This window comes from Sitodiplosis mosellana, unplaced genomic scaffold (assembly GCF_009176505.1).
Source record: "Sitodiplosis mosellana isolate CC-2019 unplaced genomic scaffold, AAFC_SMos_1.0 Smas_scaffold_6170, whole genome shotgun sequence".
Classification (NCBI taxonomy): Eukaryota; Metazoa; Arthropoda; class Insecta; order Diptera; family Cecidomyiidae; genus Sitodiplosis; species Sitodiplosis mosellana.
In genome coordinates this window covers 1,508,258-1,520,472 of record NW_022601411.1, presented here as the reverse complement: position 1 = coordinate 1,520,472, position 12,215 = coordinate 1,508,258, and the positions used below count along the sequence as shown (strand labels likewise).

The 12,215-nt window shown below is 36.1% G+C and overlaps 1 protein-coding gene across 1 annotated transcript; it reads right to left on the bottom strand.

The window, feature by feature from the left end:
- Position 1: 1 nt before the first annotated feature.
- LOC129575921 (uncharacterized) lies at positions 2–7,383 on the bottom strand (the record flags this gene model as incomplete). The annotated part of the gene is made up of 5 exons (XM_055460159.1): positions 577–7,383; positions 421–519; positions 265–363; positions 109–207; positions 2–51 (listed from the first exon to the last, which is right to left on the bottom strand). Coding segments are annotated over exons 1-5 (4,431 nt in total), but the record flags the coding sequence as incomplete, so codon positions are not given.
- Positions 7,384–12,215: the final 4,832 nt, after the last annotated feature.

Sequence of the window (12,215 nt, the reverse complement as noted above, 5' to 3'; positions counted from 1 at the left end):
CATTGACACCTGCACTGTTCCCGATGAGAAGTTGAACAATCTCCTTATGACCTGGAAAATGAAACAGATTGAATCACATTCTTTCCACACAGAAGTATTCAGAATTACCGTTTCCAGCAGCATGGTGAAGAGGTGTCATTCCATGTTTGTCTATTTCATTGACACCTGCACTGTTCTCGATGAGAAGTTGAACAATCTCCTTATGACCTGGAAAATGAAACAGATTGAATCACATTCTTTCCACACAGAAGTATTCAGAATTACCGCTTTCAGCAGCATGGTGAAGAGGTGTCATTCCAAATTCGTCTATTCCATTGACACCTGCACTGTTCCCGATGAGAAGTTGAACAATCTCCTTATGACCTGGAAAATGAAAAAGATTGAATCACATTTTTCCCACACAGAAGTATTCAGAATTACCCCTCTTAGCAGCAAGGTGAAGAGGTGTCATTCCAAATTCGCCTATTACATTGACACCTGCATTGTTGTCGATGAGAAGTTGACCGATCTCCCTATGACCTGGAAAATGAAACAGATTGAATCACATTCTTTCTACACATAATCATTCAGCATTACCATTTGCAGCAGTATTGAGAAGAGGTTGGACCGATAACATTGTTTCCATTGCAGCATCCGTCAATTCGATTTGCTTTTCGCTTTCGGGGAGTTTTTCAAGTCGATCATTGAAAAACTGGCAAATGAGCCCATAGCTATCGTCTTTAAAGATTTTACTGAACAATAATTTCTGTACTTCTTCTCTGCTCATATTCTCGATTAAATACCGACTGAAATAATATTCAGCGAAGCTTCGGTGAATGAAAACCAAATCACTTCCTTTTAAAATTAATAGTCCAGTTCCGGTTGAAAAATTTCTTGTTTCGTCTGTCAGTAGTTTCATGTTTACCAAGCTCGGCAGTGATTTATCATTTGGAAAGAAGAGTTTAACGGATAATTCCATACAAATTTTATGAAAATAATATTTGGCCATTCCACTCTCGCAGTTTGCTTGTACAACTTTTGGATCCTTTTTAACTTTTTCTTTGGAATGAATATCAAGTTTGATATCGATTAACTGATCGTATAAATTCAAGAGACCATTTTTCTCGGGTAAAATGAGTTTCATTTCCAATGTGACATCGGCCAACATTTGTAAGAGTAGCGGAACCGTTGTAAATTTTCTATTTTCATCAAGAATAGCACGATTCCATTTCTGGAGGATTTTGTCGGAATGTGTGGAGAAATCATTTAAGAGCTGACCAGATTTCGACCTGATGTTCGGATGACTCAAAATTTGTTGATAGTTCGATGGATTTTCTTCTGTCATTTTCGTCAAATTCCATTTCCAATATTTGTCCAAAAAATTCTTCTGATCTTCTTCGGTCAATGGATTTAACGTGTAAGCAAGCGATCCGAACTCTTTCTGTAAATGATCTTGTTCATGAGCTCGAGTCGTGACCCAAATTTGTGCAACGTTGCTTTCCTTCAGTTCCCTGATTAGATGTGAAGTGTTGGATTCGTAGTTCGGGCATATTTCATCGAACCCATCGAACATTAGAACAATTTTGGGCTTCTTTAAATTCGATCCAACTTCGTGTCTTTTAAGACTTGTTTCGAAAAGCGTTCGTTGTATTTTGATATCGATATTATTCGTTGCATCTCCGGGGATTGCCATTTTCGCAACAAGGTCTATAGCTCTATCAACATCATTTTCCGTAAAATCGTAGTTACTCAAATGATTGGCATAATCATTCACATTGATGCGTATAATACAGTTGACTTCACATTCATTCTTCTCTTTATCATTCAATTCTTTCATTTTCCTAGCCATACTGGTCAATACCGTTGATTTACCCATTCCGGCATCATTTGCTAGTATAACGACTTTGCTTCCGAATTGTTTCACGTTACAGAAATGATGTTCATCTGGAACCACCTCTTTCGTGGTGATGCGTGAAATATCACCGGTAGATAATTTCCAGAATAGGCTCGTGCCTTGATGCAATTCCAACCAATGCGCATTTTTCCCAAGACTCCGAAATATTTCATAATATTCTTGATCACTTTGATTTAGCGGAGGAAGAATAATCCGTATTTTGTATGTATTTAATGTATTTAGTACATTTTTATCCTCCAATTGGACAATATTATTTTGTCGTGCTCCCATTTTGAGTAAATCTCTTTCCAAAAAGGCCATATCTTCTTTCTTCGTTGAAGTAATGAAAAATAACTGATCTTTATTTGTGAGAATGTCTTTTTTGATTATCTGACGATGAAATGTTCTCTCGATGTAATATTCTTCCACGTAGCCATTGGAAGAGAATGCATTTTCGTTGCCTATCTCCAATTGATTCCCATTCAAAAGTCTCGCGAGGCTTTTTCCGTCAAAGAATTTCGCACCATAATTTCTATTGATGAGTCGATTTAAGCTCATGGTTGTTCCTTGGTAATTGACTTTCGTTCTGAGTACCAAATTTTGGGACCTTTTATCTAAATCTTTGAATGAAGTGCTGTCCTCTATTTCATCAATCAAACTCGTATCTTTGAATTTTAAATTTTGACTGATCAAAATGATTTTTTTCTCACGGAGAATATTTTTGACTTGCGCAAGAATTGAAGCGAGTGTTTTTTCATCGTGTTTATCTTCAAAGTCTATCACCAAAAGATTGTGGCTTCCAAGTTTAAAAGCATTGAAAATGTACTTTTTCATTTCACCTTGTGATAATGTATTGAATCGAATGAAAATTAAACTGTCTTTCTTCTCCTTATAACTTTTATGCTTTTCCAAAATCTGAAGCAATTTAATGGCGGTCAATCGTGTGGACTGAGTGCAAAGGTAAAAAACTGGTTTGTCATGCTGTTCTGGATCCAAAAAACTATTCAATTTCTTCAAATGCTCTGATTTTAGGGATCCTTCAGAAAAACGAATCTTATGCGCTTTCAACTCTCCCGGATAGACCAAACTCAAGCCAGAGGTGAGCAAACCGTTGAGTGCGATCGCCATTTTCTTTTCAAACTCATCTGCTTCTTCTTTGGTGTGAAAGCGATTCTCTCCTTTTTTGCAATTCATGATCTTGAGCATTTCCTTCTCGAACGAAGCACTCACCAAATCCGCATTCAACAATTTGAACGTTTTACCCAAATCACCCTTAATGAAATCACCTAGCTTCTCTTGGTTCGGGAAATCGGTGACAAATCGAAACTTCTGCACAAATTCGTCAAAGTATTCGTCAAACGCAGCATCATCCAGAGCAGCTTTGATTATTGATAGTGCAGAAATGGTCTTGTCTAAATCTTTTATACTTTTTATTTCAGTTAAGTCAATGAACTCTTTGAGATCTGTATCTTTTTCCATTATTGCTATTACATGTGTTATATTCGTGCGATTTAGAATTGTTTCCCTATGTCCATTACATTTTCTCACAATTTCGTTCAGTTTGTCTTTATCTCCTTTTAGAGATGCCGAATCGGTTTGATCTTCGTCGGATTTTTCCTTTTTTGCCTCTTTCAATTTCTTCAATAGATCGTTCAATTTCTTCTTAGCCAATTTGCCAATTTCTTTTTCTGTAATGTGTTTAGCACGATTTTCTAACTCATATTGAACGGCAGGAAATTTCGAAATTTCTTTCAATGCTAAAGCGCTGACCAATAAATTCGCTTTCAAGAACATTTTGACATCATCGTTGGAAGATAATTTGCATTCCTTTACTTCGAACCCTTCCATATACAGTAAATCACCTTCTTTCAAAGGATTTTCCTTACGAAGCGGCTTCCATTTCGTCGCATGCTCGCCTTTTGCTTCACCTTCAAAATCGTAGTTCGCATTCGTAACAATCGCAAAGTCGTTCAGTTCCTTCCTAATGAAATGTGAATTATTTTTAATTCTGATCAAAGACAGAAGATATTTCAGGATCCCAAATGGGTCGGAATCCTTTGTCGACTGTAAGTCGTAGCTTTTGATTTTTGCATCATCGTCCTGTTTATGTTTTGCTTGAATAAAGCTCCAATATTGTTTGTTTCTCACGGTGTGCTCCTTCACAACATCGTCGAACTTTTCCGCCGCTTCCATTTCGGATGCGAGTCGGAATTTGTGGCCCATTTTTCTCAGGCGCTGTTCAACAAACATAATGAGCTTGAACTGGAATATAGACCCATGCATGGTCGAACCGGTTGAATAGTAGGTATTGTCAGTGTCTTGACGCGCATTCAGAGAGCTTGAGCTTGGAATGAGTCTCTCCTCAGTTTTATTTCGTTGTTCATTTTTCGGTGAATGTGTTACAGTTTTTCCATCATCATTTGAAGTTCTGCTTATGCTACGAGATGTGCCTTGTCGACTTTCTTCCAACGATTTCTTGATTAGTTTCAAATTATCGTCATTCGGATTCGCATTCAGCTTATCTTCCACCACATTTAACGGAGTTTTTCCTTCGTCATTTTGAATGGTAGTAGATGATCCATACTGGAGCAATATATCAACGGCTTCTTTCCGGGCATATTCAACAGCAAAATGTAGAGCAGTATTACCATCTTCGTCTTTAAAATTAACTTCCAATTTTGGTTTTTCACTGTCCAACGCTTTTTTGATGTCTTCAACTCGATTATTCCGAGCATTGGATAATAAATCTTGATGTGCATTTTTCAAATAACGGTCGGATGAAGACATTTTTCTGTCGAAATTTTCGATGACCAAGAGCAAAAACAATGTGTATTTTTAATGTCTGGAAATTTTCGCTCTCTTTTCTCACTCACAAAACAGTTTCTTTCAATATTCTCCAAATTGATTGTCTGCACACGATGTATGTGGTTAGCGAACGCAGTACAATTCTGTTCTCGTGATGATGATGACGATGACGATGACGATGACGATGACGATGACGATGACGATGACGATGACGATGACGATGACGATGACGATGACGATGACGATGACGATGACGATGACGATGACTCAAACGTGGAGACAAGTTTCAAATTCAAATCTGTTGAAATAATGATGTTGAAATATTTTAATTCATAATTAAAAACTAGAACGAATCAAATCAAATGGGACTAATCAAATTAACACCATCACGATTAGCTGTTGAGAAAGAAACGCTCTAATTGAATTTAATTGATAAGAAACATTGTTTAAATAGAGTAAGGAAGCTCAATAAAGTATTCAGTCGTATATGAATCACAACTTGGTTATGGGCCCAGAGTACGCGAAGTAGCAGTTTGTACGAGAGAAGCTGTTTGAACGAGAAAAGCAGTTTGTACGTGAATGTTCGAGAGAAATAATTTGAACGAGAGTGTTCCTGAATATTTCCTGTGTGGAAATAAGCTAGTTCAACTTGCAGTTAATTCAATATTTTTGATTAAATGAGTGAAGATAAGGGCAAAGAAGAAATAAAGAGCGAAAAATTTGCTGAAGTTCCAACAGAAGAAACGATTGAAGATTTGTTATTGGAAATAATAACAAGATTTGGACAAATTGAGGGCGATTTGACTGAGAATGAATTGGAGACAGCAAGCGCTATCGAGAAGGATAAATCGAGCCTTTTACAATTTATGTGCACAAATACTAAAAGGATAATCGAAGCGCAAGCGGGTAATAGTTATCAAGCTGAAATCAAAAGACAAGAACAAGACGAGATAGCGGCTGAAATCAAACACGGACAGGTGATCAAAATTGAAGAAAATAAAGTTGGAAAGACGTTTCCATCTTATTTACCTCCAATAAACAACCAATCATATTGGACAATCTCCGAATCAATTCAGTTGACATCTAGTGAGTGGCCCCTAGTGCCTGAGAGAGAGGGAATCTACTTAGAGAGGGGGAATTATAAATTGAAAGTAATGGTTGCATGCTGTGAAATAGGAATTGGGTTGGCGTTATTAGAACCAGTTACAAAAGAATTCATTAAAATATTGGTATATAATCCAAACGTAGTCGAAAATACTTTGATAAAGCGATTTGCAGAGAAAACATATCTTAATATTAAACAAAAAGGATTAATTGGAATAGTAAACCAGAAGAAAGAATTCCGTCCAGCCAGCACAGCCCTATTCAAAGTCACAGTATATAAATTAAAAACAACCCCCAGTTAAGATATCAAACGGAAACAGCCAGAGGGCCGCCTTTGAAAAGCTCAAAGGAAGAGAAAATTTTGATAGGTGACGTGTATCAGCTAAGTCTTATTTAATAATAAAATGTCTCTGGGAAGTAATAGAGAAAGAAACAAGCGCAGAGGAAAGCCCACAGCACAATGCGCGTGCCATCAGTGAGATAACGTTATTGATAGAAGAAACGTTATATAACTACATAGATGAGAGTAAGGATGCTCATGTAATTTGGAAGAGGTTGCATAAAGCTTTTGACGATGGTGGTGTACCGAGAAAAGTGACGATTTTAAATCAGTTAGTTTCGATTAAATTGGTCAAATTTAAATCGATGGAGAGGTATGTATTTATGTATGAGATATTGTTGTATTGGCAGAAAAGCAAGATAGTTGGCTTTAAAATAGATGAAGATGTGATAGCCTCATTGGTGTTAGGAGGGTTTCCTGAGCAGTATTTAGCCATGATTTTGGGGATCGAAAATAGTGGAAAAGATCTCACGGTTGATTACGTCAAAACTGTTTTATTACAGGGAATTGCAGACGCAATGGAAGCAACTCAAAATGAAGAGATATTAGTTGCAGATAAAGGGAAATTGGAAGTGAGCTGGATGGGTGATGTGAAATTGAATTTGCTTGTTGACGGCGAAAAAGTATTGTGCATGATTAAAAATGTATTGTACATTAGGCTGTTTAGGAATTCACCGATTTTAAATCAACATAGCTCGTTTTATTCGTTACACGTTGTAGAACATTTCGTAGAAGAATTTTTTTTGAAAAAAATTATTCTCCGCGATCAAAATTGAAGAAAAAGAAAATAATCAATTGAAAGGTTTCACATTGAACGAGCAAGATGGCGAATTCGAATACATTTCAATACTTTCACACATTGCTGTTAGCCGAGAAGCATCTATGCGATACTTCTTACTCATAACGACACACGCTGAGCGTGTGTTTGTTTTTAAACACATTGACGAATTATTCAAATTTAAATCTAGTTACCGTTGTTGTGTAGAACTAATACCATTCGTCGTGAGACAAATATATCAATGAATGGATGCTATAGTAAATGTCTGGATTGTCACATGAAAACACGCCGTTTTCATATTGGTATATAAAATTAATTTTTATGTGCCGATTCGGAATCGGCATGTCTTTGCAGTTTTGTTAGATAGGCTGGACAATTGTCCACTTTTGCATAAGCTGGCGTAAGCCAACACAAATTATCCAGATGTCAAATGACGTCAAACGTATTTAAACGCATTCATTGCTTATGGTTGTCTTACGCTTACATTCTGCATAAGCCAGTGAATGGACTACGGTGGCGTATGCCATTCCATCACTGGAAAAATGCGCCTTTTTTAAATCGATACATTTTTCTGGATCGTCAAACAAAAACGCGCCGTTTTCAAATTGGTATAGAAATTTAATTTTTATGTGCCGATTTGGAATCGGTGTGTTTTTGTTTGACAATTCAGAAAAACGTATCAATTTGAAAACGGCACATTTTTCTGAAACGTTACACAAAAACATGCCGATTCCAAATCGGCACATAAAAAATAATTTTATATACCAATTTGAAAACGGCGCGTTTTCATGTGACAATCCAGACATTTACTATAGCATCCATTCATTGATATATTTGTCTCACGACGAACGGTATTAGTTCTACACAACAACGGTAACTAGATTTAAATTTGAATAATTCGTCAATGTGTTTAAAAACAAACACACTCTCAGCGTGTGTCGTTATGAGTAAGAAGTATCGCATAGATGCTCCTCGGCTAACAGCAATGTGTGAAAGTATTGGAATGTATTCGAAGTCGCCATCTTGCCCGTTCAATGTTAAACCTTTCAATTAGTTATTTTCTTTTTCTTCAATTTTGATCGCGGAGAATCATTTTTTCAAAAAAATTTCTTCCACGAAATGTTCTACAACGTGTAACGAATTAAATGAGCTATGTTGATTTAAAATCGGTGAATGGCAGGACAGCCTATGTACATACCAGAGCTATGTACGAGTCTTCTATCAGTTAATCAACTAAATCAACAGGGATTTAAGGTTGAATTTGAACGTGGTATATGCAAGATAAAAGCATATGATGGAGATATAGTAGCAGTTGCGAACCTGAAGGACAATATGTTCAAGTTGCAGGTAAATGAAGCCGATTATGAATTAATTTGTAGAGAAAACGAATGTGTTGAGAATGCATATTTATGGCATCGGCGTTTGGCGCACACAAGTTTCGGAATTATGAGATTTCTGAAGGAAAATAAAGACATTGATGAGAGAACATTCGAAATATCAAACATGCAAGTGTATCACCTGTATCAAAGGAAAACAGACCAGAAATCCATTCAATGGTACAAGAAAGAAAGCGGAAGAAGTATTACAATTGATACATTCTGACGTAGTTGGACCTATGCCAGTAGAGTCATTGGGAGATCACAAATATTTTGTCACCTTCTTGGATGATTATTCGAATAAATTATTCACATATCCGATGGAACGGAAAAGTGAAGTATTTGATCTCTTTTTGGAGTTTAAAACACAAGCCGAGAAGCAAACTGGCAAAGAACTGAAAATATTACGTACGGATAATGAAACTGAATATATCAATCAGAAATTCGAAGGATATTTCAAAGAAAAGGGTTTGATACACGAGAAAACAGTTATATATACACCACAACTGAATGGAACAGCTGAAAGAATGAATAGAACCATCTTAGAACAAATGAGATGCATATTAATAGATAGTGGTCTGGAACATGACTTTTGGGCAGAAGCATTAAATAAGGTATTGTCGGGTCATTTGGGACGTCGGGTCATTTGGGACGGTGCCATATCTCCATAATTTGACAGTGACTGTCAAATGTCATTGCTGCTATGTTAATGGCACGCCAAATGAACACTATTGATGGTATATTCCGACGAGTCAAGTCGCATTTCTTGTTAGTGAACTAGACACATGACAAAAAATTGTGAAAAATAGTCAAATTTACCATTTTGCCGACCACTCGAAATTGAATATTTTCCAAACAAATTTGAAGGTTAATATCTAATATGTGCTGTAAAATGTATCTATTTTCAATATTACCTAAGCATTCGGATGTTTTTTCATCATGGATTTTTTTAAAGTGCTTTGCAAATTGGCGACTTTCGGCTGATTTGGGACATCCGTGTCGGGTCATTTGGGACGCTCACATGTTTTGTGATTTTGCTTTGAGTTGTCACTTTTATGATTCAAAATCGTATTTCAAGTGAAATTAGTGAGAATAAAATAGATTTTAACATGTTTTGCTTTAGTTTGTTTAGAAAAAGTTTTGGTTAAAATGGACCCGCAATACAATGAGAAATACAATTTTGTATGGGAAGTTCTCGAAAAAACCTTTTTTCACGGTTTTGCTCAAGGCAAACTGCCATTTTTTTGCGAAAATAGTTGAGGACTCAGAACAAGCGAATACCCAATTCCCCAAAGTAGAGTTAAACTGGATACTGGAGATTTTGCATTGACATTTCCGACTGTAAACATGACAACAATTCATATGCGTGTGCTGTCAAAGTCACTTTGTCATGCGTCATTCACATTAATGCTTTGACTGATTGTGGTGAACAGTGGTGAGATTGGAAACGCCATACATTTTATATACATTATTTGTTTGGGAATTATATTCATTTATTTTCTTTTATTGTTGATATTCGGGCTCTGCAATGCCTAGGCTTCATCCACGATTTGTTCTCCAAAGAAATATTTCGAAAAAATCGTGAGTTTGCACTGTCAACACTTGTGTGGTTTTTCATGTGATTTTGAAGTCATCGAATATTGCCACCCGTTCACACATTCAATGAACTTGCTACACCAAGTGATAGTTTAGTTCATTGGTGACGTTTTTCAATCCACCATACGTTTTTATATGTGTGTGTACATCGAAATGTCAAAGTTGTCAAGAATGCAACCGTTCTCCTCGTTCTTTAGTCTAGAATCGTCATTTTTCAGTTCGACCCGGATCCAGTTTATTCGTCTTACATTTTTAGTATCGTATCCGCAGAAAAATGTCAATATGTATGCTACATGACGAAAAATGGATGAAGACACAATATAAAATCGATAGATGATACTATTATTTCATTTCGTTTTATCACTTATTTTTCAGATTTTTTGTAGTGTCCCAAATGACCCTAAAATGGTAGTTCGACAAAAAAATGGTAGTTGGAAAAATTTACATAACTTTTTTTTTTCACTGACACAATCCAAAGATTTTCTTCGGCAAAAAGTTAGCTTAGGAGGTTACCTTTCCAACGATACCTTAAACTCTGAAAAATTCCCATCTGAAAAAAGGTGTTGACTTCAAAAGCTAAGCCGTCCCAAATGACCCGACAATCCCTTACTGTCACATTTATTTTGAATATCATTCCGAAGAAAAAGTCAAAATGTTCACCCAATGAACTTTGGAATGGCACGAAAACTTACATTCCATGGCTCAAAGACTTTGGATGTAAGGCTATGGTAAATGTGCCGCAAGAAAAACGCAAGAAGCTTGATGCTAAATCAATGAAATGTATATTTCTTGGTTATGGCGCAGAGGCTATGGGATACAAACTTTATGATCCTGTTAGCAAAAAGATAATACGCAGCAGAGATGTCATATTTCTGGAGGATGAACCAATTGAGGGTCAAAGTGCTCTGTGACCAATGAGGAAAGTGAAGAAAAACACTGTAGTGAAACAATGGATGTTGGAGCAGAAATAAGCATACCAAAAACATACGATGAAGCTATGGAGAGTGCGCAATCATCGAATTGGAAAGAAGCAATGAAGGAGGAATTCCAATCCCTAGACCTCCCATCGAATTTTTACGAAATATCCGGAATTTCTGTACGGAATTCAGAAAAATGTCCGGAGTTTGAGAGCAGAATATCCGAAAAAATCCGGATTTCATTAAATATCGAGAAAAGAAGAATACATAAGGATCAGAATATATATATCGAATATGGTATTTTATGAAACGGGTGGACAAAATTGAATTGCCATAAAATAAATGAGAAAGAATTGAAAAAAAAATTGAGTTGAATAACAACATTCGGTCTGTGTTTCGTTCTCCGAATCGTGATGTTGCTTGACATATGGATTTTTACATCCTTAAATCACCCATGTTCAATTTAAAAATCTGTTACACTATGAAAATTTGGCTCTTTCTTTAGATTCTGAGAGATTTCCCCTCCTTTCTTATGTTCTCAATTTGTTAACTATATTGCGAATATATTGAATGATCTGTAGTTGACACTGTTGGTTGTGTTTGATTTGAACGGTTTGAAATAAGTAACTTTTATAAAATTTTAAATGAAATTGTGTAAAATTGTAAAATTTTTCAATACGTTTTCTAAAAATTTCAAGATTTTCCGGACGCGATGGGAGGTCCACCAATCCCAAATAGATAAGATGCTCTGAGAACACTTCAAGAAATTGTATCACACTAATTCACCAGAGAAAATTTGGTTTTTTTTCGATTGAAAACTCAAAAAATCGATGAGAGTTTTTTTTTCCTTTCATGAAAAATGTGGCGAAAAACTAGAGTTTGCACTTTTGGAAATGAATGTGAAAAGCTACGATGTAATGACTCTTTGAATATTTTGCGTGATCTATTCGTCAGCTCAATAATGTGACGTCACAGTAAGATGGCGACAATCGCAAAGTCCGAGTCATTCATTTCGAATGCGGCTTGCTTCGTATAGGATTCGAACACAACGATAGATTGCGACACGATACGATCGTTTTGACCTTTTTTCATTGGAATTAAATTAAATGAAATTATTTTCTCAATAAATCGTGTTCTTATTAAAGGATTTTTGATTCAGTTCTCTTTTTCGACTGCATAATGCAGTCTGCATTTGAATGTAGAATGGCATTTGGACGCTGACGAAAAGAGAAGCAAAATCAAACGTGAATCTATCGCAAAACCAAATCACTTTTGTTTTTGCCGTTCACCTGTTATGTTGTTGTTTGTTTTCTTGGTACAACCGCAATAAAAAAAATAGCACAAATATTCAAACAAACCTCCGATGCGATTAGAGAGAGAGAGAGAGAGAGAGAGAGAGAGAGCGGTCATGTAATGGAAAATGGCA